At 47.3% G+C, this 14,945-nt stretch overlaps 2 protein-coding genes across 3 annotated transcripts in view; both read right to left on the bottom strand.

Annotated features, from left to right (window-relative positions):
* LOC141121389 (von Willebrand factor A domain-containing protein 5A-like) overlaps positions 1-14,945 on the bottom strand; it is a gene marked incomplete in the record, with an annotated part of 791,688 nt that overhangs the window by 225,455 nt on the left and 551,288 nt on the right.
* The window catches only part of LOC141121405 (von Willebrand factor A domain-containing protein 5A-like), a 239,283-nt gene continuing 228,932 nt past the window's right edge, over positions 4,595-14,945 (bottom strand). For both annotated transcript variants that reach the window (XM_073611105.1, XM_073611106.1), the window contains 2 exons: positions 11,346-11,472; positions 4,595-4,948 (listed from right to left, as the gene is read on the bottom strand). In XM_073611105.1, coding sequence (XP_073467206.1) covers positions 4,869-4,948; positions 11,346-11,472 — 207 coding nt within the window. In that variant the 3' untranslated portion in view covers positions 4,595-4,868. The remainder of the gene's footprint in view (positions 4,949-11,345; positions 11,473-14,945) is intronic.

Genomic DNA, 14,945 nt, shown 5'->3' with positions numbered 1-14,945 from the left:
CCCTTGCTGTGTCTTCTGGTTGCCCTGTGGACTATTTCTGCTTTGCTGTCCCGTATTGCCATCCTGAGGACCAATTTAACCCATGCTGTGCCTTCTGGTTGCCCTGTGTACTACTTTCCGTTCGCTGTCCCATATTGCCATCCTGGGGACCATTCAACCCTTGCTGTGCCCTATTGCCATTCCATAGACTCTTTGCTATCCTGTACTGTTGCCCTGAGGACCATTTAACCCTTGCTGTGCCTTCTGGTTGCCCTGTGGATTATTTCCCTTTGCTGTCCTGTGGACCATTCAACCCGTGCCGTGTCCTATTGACGTTCCATAGACTTGTTATCGGTGTTGTGATACATTGTTGCCCTGTGGACTATTTTTCTGTGTTGTGTCCTACTACCACCCTTCCTGTAAGCTCAAGTTCCCCAAAAAAGACCCAGACAGAACAGAGGACCCACCTGCCCAGGGAAAGTTCTTTCTTTTGGCACTAAGGAGTTACAGAAAGAGCACCTCTGTCTGTATAAACCTGCTGGGGGGATGTGAACCTGAGACTGGGAGCGAGGTCACCCAGGGGAAGTGCAGCACCGCCCACATCACAGATCCTGAGGCGCTGCTGTCCCAAAGAGGCTGGAGCATCCACTCACCCTCTTCTTCCCACTGCTGATCACTGGAGGTTTTCAGGGAGAAACTGAGGGGCCCCTTCTACAGCAGGAGTCCAAAGAAGCAACCTGGTAGGAGGTGACCTAAAATCACCCCCTTAGACATCTAGGTAGGCCACCATTACACTGGAGGTCTAAAAAAAAAAAAAAAAGACAACCTCGCCCCTTCTGACAATTGGTGGGAGGTTCCCTTGTTGATTTCATATGCCAATGAGAAATATCTGGGGCTATGTACATGTTATCTTTGTTTATGTTTAGTTGCTTGTTTAAAGCGGAGGTCCGCCCCCAAAAAAATAAATTAAAAGCCAGCAGCTACACATACTGCAGCTGCTGGCTTTTTACAATAGGACACTTACCTATCCTGGAGTCCAGCGAAGCGATGTTGGCACCGCAGCTGATGTTTACATCAGCTGTCGGGTGCTGCTGCCACCACTGCGGGTAAGGGAACCTTGCGGCTTCATGCCGGGAACCCTACTGCGCATGGGCGAGGCCCCGATCCTCTCTCCTACTGGCCCGGTGACAGGGGGAGGAGGAGGGAGCCCCACGGTGACGTCACGGGCCGCGGCGCAGACTCCCGGAAGTGGGAACAGGATACCTGTGAAAGACAGGTATCCTGTCCCCGCTCGCCCCAAAAGGTGCCAATTGTGGCACCGGAGGGGGAGAGGAGACAAATGAGTGGAAGTTCCACTTTTGGATGGAACTCCGCTTTAAGTTAAGGTAAAAGGAGAAGTAGGGCCAAAGCTACTTCTCTTGTAGGCCACAGGAGTGCACTTAGTTCTGTACTCCTGCGACCTGTATTCACTGACTCGTTACAGGCTCTGGAGAGATTCTGACTTTAATGTTGGGATCCACCCAGATTCCTGACCAACAGCTGGCTCAGCCTGAGACAACTTCTTCCGCATCCTCCACAGCCTGGTGCTCCAGTGAGCGCTGGAGGGACAGAGCAGAGGGTGCTGCTTACTGAAGACCGAGACCCACGCAAACAGCGGTTTTTGATCACTCGGATCTCAGTCTTAGAGGCAGCAGGGGGCAGATGAAGCATCAGACTGATACTGCATCCTAGGGGAGTATGTACGTTTTTTTTTTTAATTGCCATACTTCTCTTTTAATGCTATGGACGCTATGTGTTCGAAGGACGTCATCCCATCTTTGGGGACCAAAGATTTCTGGTGGGGAGAGTATGTAGACAGGTGCTGGACTACAGAAACATGGAGAAGACATTTCCCACTTTACAACCAATTCACTTTAATTTACTACTGAAATGCTAATGTTATGCTGCACCATTCTCTTCTGCCCAGAAGAACCTTAACTATAGCGACAGGTGTTTTAGGGGGTTATGGTCATCGTGATTTGTGCTCCACTTGGTGGCCCTGCCAGAAACTGACCGCATTTTGATCCAGAATCTTGTGCCTTCTTCAAACTTTATTTCACTTAGTGATTCCTAAGGATGCTAAGATAGCTTTGCTCCACGGTCCGATTCCAGGCCTCTTTCCTTATCGACAGATATTAGCTATGTATCTATTTTTGGTTGACAGATGATAGCCAAAACTTTGAAGGCATCTTCCATTCTTTTTGAGGAAGTCAAAGATCGAATGAATCTGATGCTAGTAAATGAAAAACTGTCTTAGCATTCTCAATGTCTCACAACCAAAATTCCTCAAAATATAGAAAATTGGCTTCATTATTCCCTACCCTCTTTGAACCTTTCTAGCCTGACCTACTTATAACTTATCTAATTGGCTTTTACCTTATTCCATGGGGAATTTACCCTAGGTCTCTCCCTCCTTTCCCCTGTTGTACCCTCTCTCCTACCTTTCTCTGAACCTCTCCCCTCCTCTTCATTCTGGCGCAAGTAGTACCCATGTACAGTCTTAGAACTGGGGCATTGCAATTGTTTTTATTATGTGCTTGTGTTTTTCTGCATATGTTCAAAATGCTCACTACAGGTTTCCTGACCCCATGGGTAAAAATATTGAAACAGAAATATAAAAGTAGAATACCAGGTTTGTTTGACATTGAATAGTTTTCGCAGGCCAAGCTGACCCAGATAAACTATTTTCACTACTTAATGATCTGACTGCTGCGTGCACTTTAATATCCTATAGTAGCATTAGGCACATACAATAGTCACCGCTCTGTTTCGGCGACTTCATGTCTACTGATGGAACTAAATGAAGTCAGCCTGAATGCTTCCCAGCCATTCAGGAGAACCCTTATATTTTTATCCATGAACGCAAGCTTCCACTCATTGGCTAATGTGTGACATCACCCAACTGCCTGTCCGCCTAGGCCTTGATAAAAATACAAGACTTCTCCTGAATGGCGAAGAAGCATTCAGGCTGGCTTGATTTCGTTCTGGCAGCAGATGGGAAGTCACCCGCACTGCTGCTGGAACATAGTCCATTACAGTGCACACAGCAGATTGATCATTTAGTTTAGGCAATAGCTAGGCCCAAACAAACTCTATAATCTAAACTAAACCTGGAATTCTACAGTAAATAGTAGAATCTCTAACCTATCAGTAAGATGCTATTCCCTCTTTACATAAGTATTTTACAAGTGCGGGCTAATGTTTGTTTTCCCCCTAATAACAGATCAGTACTTGAAGGGGTTCCCACACTAAACCAAATACAAAGCAGGTTCTGACCAGACTGTGTCCTCCACCATACTGAAACCAGGAGGAGTATTTTCACATTTTACCCTCAGTGCCCCCTGAAGGTACAATATGGAATGGGCCCTTACCCATAGAAATATACAGGCTCTCTTTGAGCAGTGTTATATCTCAGGGCTCTCCAAACTTTCTAAACAAAGGGGCCAGTTTACTGCCCTTCAGTCTATAGGGAGGCTGTACTGTGGGCAGAGGGAGTAGATAGTGACCAGCCTCAGTTTGAGTAACAATGCCACAGGGTTGGTGGTTAGTTGGAATAAAAAAACTTACATGACGCCTGTAGTCGGTAGGATGAGGAATAGTGCCCTATTAGTTGGTGTCAGTGGAAGGAATAATGCCCCGTCAGTGGTGTCATTGGAAGGAATAGTGCCCCGTCGCTGGTGTCAATGGAAGGAATAGTGCCCTGTCGGTGTTCGTGGAAGGAATAGTGCCCTGTCGCTGGTGTCAGTGAAAGGAATAGTGCCCCGTCGGTGCTCGTGGAAGGAATAGTGCCCTGTCGCTGGTGTCAGTGGAAGGAATTGTGCCCCGTCGGTGTTCGTGGAAGGAATAGTGCCCTGTCGCTGGTGTCAGTGGAAGGAATAGTGCCCCGTCACTGGTGTCAGTGGAAGGAATAGTGCCCCGTCAGTGGTGTTAGTGAAAGGAATAGTGCCCCGTTGTTGGTGTCAGTGGAAGGAATAGTGCCACATCCTTTGTATCAGTGGGAGCAATAGTGCCCCTTTGTTGATGTCAGTGGAAGGAATAGATCCCCATCATTACAATCAGTTGAAGGAATAGTGCCAGATCACTCATGTCTATGGAAGGAATAATGACCATCCTTGGTGTCAATTGGAGGAATAGTGCCCCATCATTGGTGTCAGTGGAAAGATTTGGTCCCCATCATTGCTGTCAGCAGGAGGGATAGTGCCCCATTATTGGTCAGTGGAAGGAATAAATAGTGCCACATTCTTGGTGTCAATGGGAGGAATACTTCCCCATCCTTAATAATAGATAATAGGAGGAATCATGCCCAACTGTTGGTGTAAGCAGAAGGAATTGTGCCTTGTATGAGTGAGAGGAATAGTGCCCCTAAGGGCCGGATAAAGATAGTGAAAGGGCCACAAGTGGCAGCTTGGAGACCACTGCCATGTCTAAAAAAAAAACATACACAGCAGGCCAAGGACACATCTATGGTTATTGTGGAGACTGTGATGAACCTAGAAGAACTGGACCCCCATTACTACACTGAGAGGTTTTTCATTTAGAGGGGATCCCCTTTCATTTATTAGAAATACAGACAATGGAAACTTAAAAAGGTTTATTTCTTTAAACAGTACTGCATCAAAGTATTACACAGAATAGTAAAAAAACAATGACCTGTAAATAGTGCAAACAGTTATTATTTCCTAATAATAGCAAACTCGACACATCTAACTTTGGTATCGCTCGCAGATACAGGAACAGAGTACAACGGCACAAAACTATTTAGGCAAAAAAAGAGATGCAGCGACATTCCAGGAAGATTCCGGAATCCATCAGAAGCCTTCCGCCATCTTGGTTCCTGCAGACGTCTCCTCTTACAGGCCGAACACTTTGGGGTCCACAGAGGATTTCAGCTGCTCGTTCCCGGCTCTGACAAATTCCCTCAGAGAGGAACCTGAGGACACATCAAATGTCACTTTTATTTATTCCGGATGCAGAATGAAAAAGTGAAAAATGAACAATCTGAGAATTATCAAAGGCATAGTTCACCTTTACAAAAAAAACTGCTTATGCAGGCAAGCAGCATCTGTGGATAAATACAAACTGTGCAGCTTTGACCAAAATTGAATAATGCCCTTGCTATACAGTAGGTGTAGGTAATTTATGTACCTCCTGAAGCCTGACTGAAAAAAGCTTGGGAGAAACACAATGGTGCACTGCAGTAAAGTTTGATGCGTTGACAACTCAAAGTTAATTGGCTGCCTTAAAGAGGACCTGTAATGGGAAAGTTGTTCTAAAAAAAAAAAAAAGAGACAAGTAAAGGGCAAAGTCCCCAGTGCTGCTTGTGGTCTCTCTGCAGCTGATCTTTTTCCCCATTGCTGACCTATCGTGCCTTCTTCTTCACTGTGTCTCTGTGTGGGGTCAGCCAACTTCATATTGGCAGGACAATACATCATGTTCGTCTCCCCCAGGCCCGGACTGGGATAAAAAATAGGCCCGAGCACTTTAGACTGAGCAGACCATGACATATTTACCAGGATGCATGGAGAGCATTGGGGGGGGGGGGGCGGAGAGCACTGGGGGTAAAGAGCACGGGGGGGTGGAGAGCACTAGGGGGAACCCGAGAGTACTGGGGGGCTGGAAAGAACTGAGGGGCTGAGACCACGTGGGGGCTGGAGAGCACAAGGGGGGGCAGAGAACAGGGGGGCGGAGAGCACAGAGGGGCAGGAGAGCATGGGAGGCTGGAGACTACGGGGGGGCGATGAGCACAGGGCCTGAGAGCACTCAGAGGAGCTGGAGAGCACTGGGAGGGTGGCGGAGAGTACAGTGGGGCTGATGAGCACAGGGGGGCCTGAGAGCATGGGGAGGGGCTGGAGAGTGGGGAGGGGCTGGAGAGCAGGGAGGGAGGTGAAGATCACTGGGGGGGGTGGAGATAACTGGGGGGGTGGAGATCACTGGGGGGGCGGAGAGCACTGGGGGGCCCGGAGAGCACAGGGGGGTCGATGAGCACTGGGAGGGGCTGGAGAGCATGGGAAGGGGCTGGAGAACACTGGGGAGGGGGGTGCGGAAAGCACTAGAGGGACCAGGAGAGTACAGGGGGGCTGATGAGCCCTGGGAGGGGCTGGAGAGCATGGGGGGAGTTGGAGATCACTGGGGGAGCCCGGAGAGCACAGTGGGAGCCTGAGAGCACCGGGGGGGGTTCTGAGAGCACAGGGAGGTCCTGAGAGGGGGGGGTGAGAGCACTAGGGGACAGTAGAAAGAAGCTGGATAGGAGGAGCAGCTGCATACACAGGAGAAGAATACATCTTTACGTCACTTTATTTTTCTCTTACAGCCTCTGAATGCCCACAGGAGAGAGACAGATGGAAAAGCAGGCTTTCAAAGGCTGTAGGAGAAAAATAAAGAGATGGACTCTTCTACTGTGCATGCAGCTGCTCCTCCTATCCAGGCACACACATGGGGGGACGCACTCACTTTCCCTCCTGTCCGGTGTCTCGTGTAGATCCCCTCCCTCTTCATGGTCACAGGTAACATAACGCGGAGAGTCCGGGTGAGCAGCAGAGGCTCAAAGAGCAGCTCAGCTGCCTTGGCCCCACAAGGACATGCGGCCCGGCAGCCCCGGCCCACCGGGCAAGTGCCCGGTGTGATCCATTTGGCCGGTCTCCCCCCACCTCGATGATTAGTAATCTGATGACTGGTGGGGTAAAGATTAAAGAAGGAAAAGTGTGGGAGTGAAAAAATAAAACCAAAAACATACGCAAATCTATATCTCCATCTCTGTGATGCTGCAGCTGTCCCACGTAGACTCGAAGACTGAGAACTCACATGACCGCTGATTGCTCAGTTCTTGGTCCATTCTGAGCAGAGTCAGACTGTCAGTCACCGCTCTCTGCTTTGCCCCTCCAGTGCTGAAGCAGCTGGCTCAGGATCTCAGCGATGCTCTGAAAGGCTGAGACAGCTTCCATTTAGGTATCTGGGTAGATCCTGACATTATTTTTGAAGCGGCTTTGTGACATCAGCTGACAGCTGGATTTAGCCCACTGTTGGCCAATTCTGGGTCAAAGGGGTGCCAGAAGAAAAGTATGACCAAAAAAGCTTTGGCCATACTTTCCTTTTAAAAAGCATCAGGTAGGTAAATGAAGGTAGCAGAAGCAGGGAGATCCTACCACTGCAGGTCCTCAAGTACAGTTTCCTTTCCAGCAATGAGAACAGTTAACAGTACAGTAGTGACATCACCAACTACCTAGGCACAATTGAAATTTCTAGATGTTACTTTTACCATAACAAATCTTTACGTTTTGAGTTCAGGTCCACTCTACTACAACTCATTTGACACAATAACTCACACATATATGTAAAGAGGGTGTGAGAACTAAATTAAGTATGAGAGTTCTCATATTTGAGAAACGGGGGAATGAGAACAAGAATCCATACTAGGGGGTTGCCAATATTTTCTGTATATGGACTACATCGTATGTATCATAAATATTCGGGGGCCAAACAAAAATCAAATCATCAGAGTTCCCCCTTACATCAGGCTCCCCATCAGAGTAACCCCTTTCAAGAGGTTACCCATCAAAGTGCCCCCTTACATTAGAGTCCATTCATACACAGGATACCCATTAAAGTCACTGCCTACATCAGGAGACCATAGGCAGCCTCTACCGTCTTTAATCCTCAGTCAGTACACATTGAGGATTTGCCACTGACATCTGGGGGGCAGATAAAATCTTGTAGTGAGTAGGATGTGGCCTATGGGCTGTAGTTTGGAGACCCCAGATCTATATAAATATATTGGAGGAATAAGTGATGTCAAGATGTTTATATATTGTACAAGGTCCTTTAGGTTTGTGTAGTATGTAGCTAGGTACTGTATGTGGTAACAATTAATCATACACATTATGAGCATTGCCTGATCATTAGCAATTCATCTGTGATTCTTGTGCATATCCCTAACAATCCTGGATTCAGCAGGACTGCCCCAGATTTTGATATCCGAGCATTTTCCCAAAACACTCCACTGCCAAGGTGTCAATATTCTGAACAGCAGATGCGGGGAAGGAGGAATGACAGAGGAAATCACTTAATTAGCAGCTGGTCAGTTGTTTAGTAATTGTATTCTGTCATTCTAAAATGTAACCATTTAGAAATTCTGGAACTGCATCCATTCAAGAGGTTTGACTACTGTCATGTGACAGTGCCAACCCTTTCCAGATTGGTAATAATTCCAGAACATCTGGGAGTTCAAAAGTCCCTAAGAAGTAAGCACAGAGGTGGTCGCCATTGCTAAATCTTTGTTTTCCACTGTTTCTGGCAACCCGCAAATGTGGATATTGTTGCGACGGCTTCGGTTCTCTTGGTCGTCCAGATCATAAAACAGTTGTTGGATCTGGTTAGTGTGTTCTTGAAATATGTGCCCATGCTCTGAGATTCTGGAGGCTGATTCCTCTACAGTGGTCTCAATATCTTCCATGCGGTGGCCTATGTCCTTACGGAGGTCACTAATCTCCCTTCTATATGATCTCTCCAGCCTGCTAATGTAGGATTCAATGTTTTGTGGGGAGGGCTTTTATGTAGGCCTCCATGTTCCAACTTTCCCCCTGGCTGTGGTGGAGAGGAGAGGGGCTTCTGGAGTGAGGAGGGCTCCTTGGGTAATTGGGCTCTGGTTCTGAGGACCGGGGGAGTGAGGGGAGTGCATGGCCTGTACCTTAGCAGCAGTGTGTGCTGCCACCGAGCGGGTCGCCACCATCTTGGAAGCCAGCGTGGTCTAGGTAACTACCTATTTTCCCAGATTTCTGGTTCCCCGAGGTGCGGGTGGTATTGCTGCAGCCTCTCCTGCTCATATGGGAGGCCGATGGGGAGTCTGTGTGCCATTCAGGGGACGGGAGCGGGAGCCGAGTTATCAGGCGTCCATCCTCTCCATGCGCCAAGCCACGCCCCCATAATTGCAGAACATCTGAATGGTTACATGGTAGAATGACAGAGTAAATTTTACTAAACTGATGACTGGCTGCTAATTAATTGATTTCAGCTGTCATTTCTCCTTCTCCTGTGCCCACTCAGGGGCGGGCCCGTCCATTAAGGGCACACGGGCGCTGCCGCCTCATCCGTGTGTCTAGCCCATTTCAGGACGCCGGATGCATGAATTCCAATGATGGGGGTGTTTTTTTGAAGCACCAATTAGAGCCAGAGGACCCTTTTTTTTCCCCCCTCGCACAAAATTCGCAACGCATAAATGTGAACCAAAGCCATGGAAAACTATGCTTTTTACATGACCTGCGAAAATGTGTGTTCCTAAACGCATCAAACCCGCTGTAAATTTGCATCAGTGTGAACCCAGGCTAAATCTCCTTTTCCTGATTGGCCGAAAGGAGAAGCGTTGTGATTGGCCACAGAGGAGGAAGGAGGAGACGGAAGCCACAGGGGAAGGAGAAGCTGCTCGTGATGCCTACAGCCGTGATGCCCACGGAGGAGAGCAGGGGAAGCCATCCGTGATGCCCGAAATGGATGGGGTAAGTGCATCGTCCGACCAACCACACCGGGGGGGGGTTGGGGGCTGCTGTGGTGCACCACTTGCCGCCCCCCCCCCTATAAAAATTACCAGCTGCCACTGCCCACACTGCAAGGGTTAATAGCTAGTTTTGTCTAGGGTAGATGAGAAACCATTTTACCTACATGATCCTCCACTCCCTGGAAGGTGACGCTCTCTCATGTTCCAGCAGTGGACTGTCCCTTAGGGCTCATTTATACTTGCTTTGGCTTCAACACACATTAAAGTGCCTACTGCTTGAACATGCTTTTATGATGTGTTTTTGATGCTTCGATCAAGCTTTAGTGATGCTTCTGTGATGTTCTTTTGAAGCTTTGTTGAAGCTTGACAAATGCCCTGTGTGTGTGGATATCTCATACCTGCAATTTCTCCAAAACTAAGCAAAGCTAAAGCTGAATTAAAGCCTCTCAAAAGCTGCAGGTGTTTCAAGCGAGCTTTAAGGGAGCTTTGTCATAGACTTCTATGGAGGTTTTGAAGACGCTTTGAAGCACCACTAAAGTGACATGGGGTATAATTTTTGAAGCAAAGCCAGAGCAAAGCAAAAGCAAGGTGTAAACAAGACTGCAAGCTAACCATTTTATTTAGTGACAGGAGCTTTGACATTCAGAGAGCTTTTACAAAGCGAGTCCGAAGCCTTGTTTTGCAGCAAGTGTAAACTAGCCCTAAGCCCAGGTTCAAACTTGTGCGATCTGAGACATCTCATGTGATTCGCACCCGCACCGCAGGTGCCAATCACATGCGATGTCTGTGCAGTGCGAGTTCAGCCATACAGTTGCATGGCTGAACTCAAATTAGATTTGCAGGAAAAAAATTGCAGGGACTTTTTCCCCTGCACTGAAATCGGATTGCATGGGTGTTCTCACCTATGCGATCCAATTCCTGTGCGAGTTCACAGTTTGCACTGTGATCTGTGAACCGATCTGTGGGTGTCATTACCAAGGTATTGACACCCGCAGCAGTTCGCAGAGTGCAGTATGAACTGCGGGAGAAGTGCGATGCGGGAACCAGCGCTGTAATCGCCCTGGCTCCCGCATCGCACTAGTGTGAACCCAGGCTTAGTGTCCTCATGTCTAGAGGAGGGCTATGGACCCTGTTCTGGTTTTGATGATGTCTGGACTAAGGATGGGCTTGGGTGTGTTCGCAACCCCACGTGGCCGAGCCTGCCAGGAAGCTGACACTCCGCAGCACTAATCACAGGCAGTGAGACATTTCCCGGTTTGTGCAGCTGCCGATCGGGAAATGTACCTTTGCCTGTGATTAGCGCTGCGCTGTCAGCTTCCTGGCGGGCTCAGGCACGTGGGGTTGCGAACACGCCCGAGCCCATCCTTAGTCAGGACTCAAGATCAGTGGAGCATGATGGTGCAGAGGATAGAGTACGTAAATCTTTTTTTTATTCCCCTGGACAAAAAATATTTTTTTTGCCCGGGCTTGGGCTTTAGGTTACTAAGTTTGGAGGTTTGCTTGTGTACCGCACCCCATGGGGAGCCATTTGTTCCAAACATGTAGCAATTGTTCGCTACACTTGAATGTAAATTCAATGTGAATGTGAATGTGAATTTGATTTTGGGTGCATGATTGCACTACTAAAAATCATCTGTGTACTCCTGGCCTCAGGGGTAATTAAGAATTATTTACATTAAAAAAGCAAAAAAACAGGATTATTAACTAAATGGAAAAAACACTCAAAGTGATGCAATTGTAGACCTTAATCAGAATTTGTTGTATGGGAGTCATATCATTAAAACGTGAGTTCTGATTGGTCCGTGAGAGTACTCCTGCCTACACTTACAGTAGCACTTACCTGCTTTAGCCTTGACCCAGGAAATGGCTTTCCCCTCCAGCAGCTCCCACTCCTCTCTCTGATCCACACAGGTGGTGTGAAGCCAAATCACCGCCAGGACCGTCACCCACACCGACACCTCCACGTTCTGCAGAGGAGGGAAGGAGAAGTTTATTATACAAGATCTGAAATGTTACATATCTGTCCAATTCTGGATTCTAAATTCCTTCACATTTGTCAGGCCAGGCTTCATCTAGATCTGAATGCAGGGACCAGCTTGGATTTTGGAGGCCACAAGTCAACCGTCAAAACACCATCTGTAAATAGGTTTATGCATGTATTATGGTAATAGAAGTATTTTTTTTTTCCCGTGAGTCTGTGGACAATGCTGAGATCACAGACCTACATTGAGAGAGAAGAAGCACAGGAGCAACATTTATATTTTTTTTAAAACCAAGACCAGACCGATAATACTACTAGACTAAAGCTGAGCTATGGCCTCACGTACAAAACCATATTAAAGCGGAGTTCCACCCAAAAATGGAACTTCCACTTTTCTGGTCCCCCCCCTCCGGTGTCACATTTGGCACCTTTCAGGGGGGAGGGGGGAGCAGATACCTGTCTAATCCAGGTATTTCCTCCCACTTCCGGGCATAGATAGCCACAGTATCCGCGGATATCTATGCTATATACGGCGCCTCCTCCATCCCCCCCTGCTGTCTTCTGGGAGACACACAGGTCCCAGAAGACAGCAGGGACCAGTGGGATCGTGCAGCACCAGGCTGTGAAGCAGCAAGGCTTCACTTCCTTTTTCCCTTACCGAAGATGGAGGTGCCTCCACCCGAGAGCCGAGGGACAGATCAGCTTCGGGTGTCAACATCGCGGGCGCCCTGTCCATATTTTATTCTATTATGTAGCTGCTGACTTTAAAAAAAAAAAAAATTGGCGGAAAATGCATTAAATGTTAACACAGCAAGTCATGTTACATAGTTACATAGTAGGTGAGGTTGAAAAAAGACACAAGTCCATCAAGTCCAACCTATGTGTGTGATTATATGTCAGTATTACATTGTATATACCTGTATGTTGCGGTCGTTCAGGTGCTTATCTAATAGTTTCTTGAAACTATCGATGCCCCCCGCTGAGACCACCGCCTGTGGAAGGAAATTCCACATCCTCGCCGCTCTTACAGTAAAGAACCCTCTGCGTAGTTTAAGGTTAAACCTCTTTTTTTCTAATTTTAATGAGTGGCCACGAGTCTTGTTAAACTCCCTTCCGCAAAAAAGTTTTATCCCTATTGTGGGGTCACCAGTACGGTATTTGTAAATTGAAATCATATCCCCTCTCAAGCGTCTCTTCTCCAGAGAGAATAAGTTCAGTGCTCGCAACCTTTCCTCATAACTAATATCCTCCAGAACCTTTATTAGCTTTGTTGCCCTTCTTTGTACTCGCTCCATTTCCAGTACATCCTTCCTGTGGACTGGTGCCCAGAACTGGACAGCATACTCCAGGTGCGGCCAGAGTCTTGTAGAGTGGGAGAATTATCGTTTTATCTCTGAAGTTGATCCCCCTTTTAATGCCAATATTCTGTTTGCTTTGTTAGCAGCAGCTTGGCATTGCATGCCATTGCTGAGCCTATCATCTACTAGGGCCCCCAGGTCCTTTTCCATCCTAGATTCCCCCAGAGGTTCTCCCCCCAGTGTATAGATTGCATTCATATTTTTGCCACACAAATGCATTATTTTACATTTTTCTACATTGAATCTCATTTGCCATGTAGTTGCCCACCCCATTAATTTGTCCAGATCTTTTTGCAAGGTTTCCACATCCTGCGGAGAAGTTATTGCCCTGTTTAGCTTAGTATTGTTCAAAAATACAGAGATTGAACTGTTTCCCCCATCCTCCAGGTCGTTTATGAACAAATTAAACAGAATTGACCCCAGCACAGAACCTTGGGAGACCCCACTACCCACCCCTGACCATTCCGAGTACTCCCCATTTATCACCACCCTCTATACTCGCCCTTGTAGCCAATTTTCAATCCATGTACTTACCCTATGGTACATGCCAATGGACCTTATATGATGTGATACCATCATTAAAAAAAAAAAACACACACACACACACAGACGAACTTTAATGGCATTCTGATTCCTACTGTATTAAAGTGTATTGTATTTGTACTGTCTACCCTCAAGTTGTAAAGCGCTACGTAAACTGTTGGCGCTATATAAATCCTGTATAATAATAATAATAATAATTCCAGTCTTAGTCCATAGGGTTCAATAATGAGTTGGCCCACCCTTTGCAGCTATAACAACTTCAACTCTTCTGGGAAGGCTGTCCACAAGGTTTAGGAGCGTGTCTATGGGAATGTTTGACCATTCTTCCAGAAGCACATTTGTGAGATCAGGCACTGATGTTGGACGAGAAGGCCTGGCTCGCAGTCTTCACTCTAATTCATCCCAAAGGTGTTCTATTGGGTTGAGGTCAGGACTCTGTGCAGGCCAGTCAAGTTCCTCCACTCCAAACTCGCTCATCCATGTCTTTTTTGGACCTTGCTTTGTGCACTGGTCCAAAATCATTTGGTGGAGGGGGGATTATGGTGTGGGGTTGTTTTTCAGGGGTTAGACTTGGCCCCTTAGTTCCAATGAAGGGAACTCTTAAGGCATCAGCATACCAAGACATTTTGGACAATTTCATGCTCCCAACTTTGTGGAAACAGTTTGGGGATGGCCCCTTCCTGTTCCAACATGACTGCGCACCAGTGCACAAAGCAAGGTCCATAAAGACATGGATGAGCGAGTTTTTTTAATTCAATTTCCTTTCGATTTACCTTCAACTATTTAGTGCAAGGGCCTGCCTGATTACAAGCAAATTGAAAGTGTTTAGGTTTGACCTCATATTAGATGGTTTTGATAAATCTAAAAGAAATTTGTACAAGTCAATTATATAATGTGTAGCCAGCTTAAGACTTTGAAGACCTTTTGTTTTGATGAAATTTATTTAGCTGATTCAACCACCTTCAGTACGGTCCTTTTCCAGCACTTTTTGTTTCATGTAGCAGTTAGGGATGAGCTCGATGTTCGGGTTAATTATTGGGTGTTCGCCTGTTCGCAGAACAGTGAACATTATGGGGCATTCGTGGGAAATTCGAGAGCCGCGGAATGCCCCATAATGCACTGCGAGATCGCAGTGCATTGCTGTATGATGATTGGCCAAAGCATGCACCTGACCTGCATGCTTTGGCCAATCACAGCGCACCCTGCTGATAGAGAGGGACTAAGTCCACGCCCCACACTATATAAGGCTGCTTACACGGCGGCTGTGTGTAGTGTCGTTGGTGTGGACAGAGAGTCTTGGGTGGGACAGGATCTCCAACCCTGTGTCCGGGTCTTGTTGACAGCCAGCAGGGTGTGTGCCCAGGTGCACACAGCCCATATAACAAAGGGCTGGTGAGAGCAGAATAAGAAGGAAGGTGGAGTTGGAGCAGTGGCTGCTAGTGAGTATCTCTGTGTGAGGACAGATGCTGTGTGCATTAAGAAGCTCAAAGCTGTGTGCGTCCAAGGAGCCAGAAGCAGTGTGCATTGAGGGGCTTGAAGCTGTGTGCGTTTAGGAAGC

Source organism: Aquarana catesbeiana, linkage group LG01 (assembly GCF_042186555.1).
Source record: "Aquarana catesbeiana isolate 2022-GZ linkage group LG01, ASM4218655v1, whole genome shotgun sequence".
Lineage (NCBI taxonomy): Eukaryota > Metazoa > Chordata > Amphibia > Anura > Ranidae > Aquarana > Aquarana catesbeiana.
This window is presented reverse-complemented; position numbering and strand designations above follow the sequence as displayed.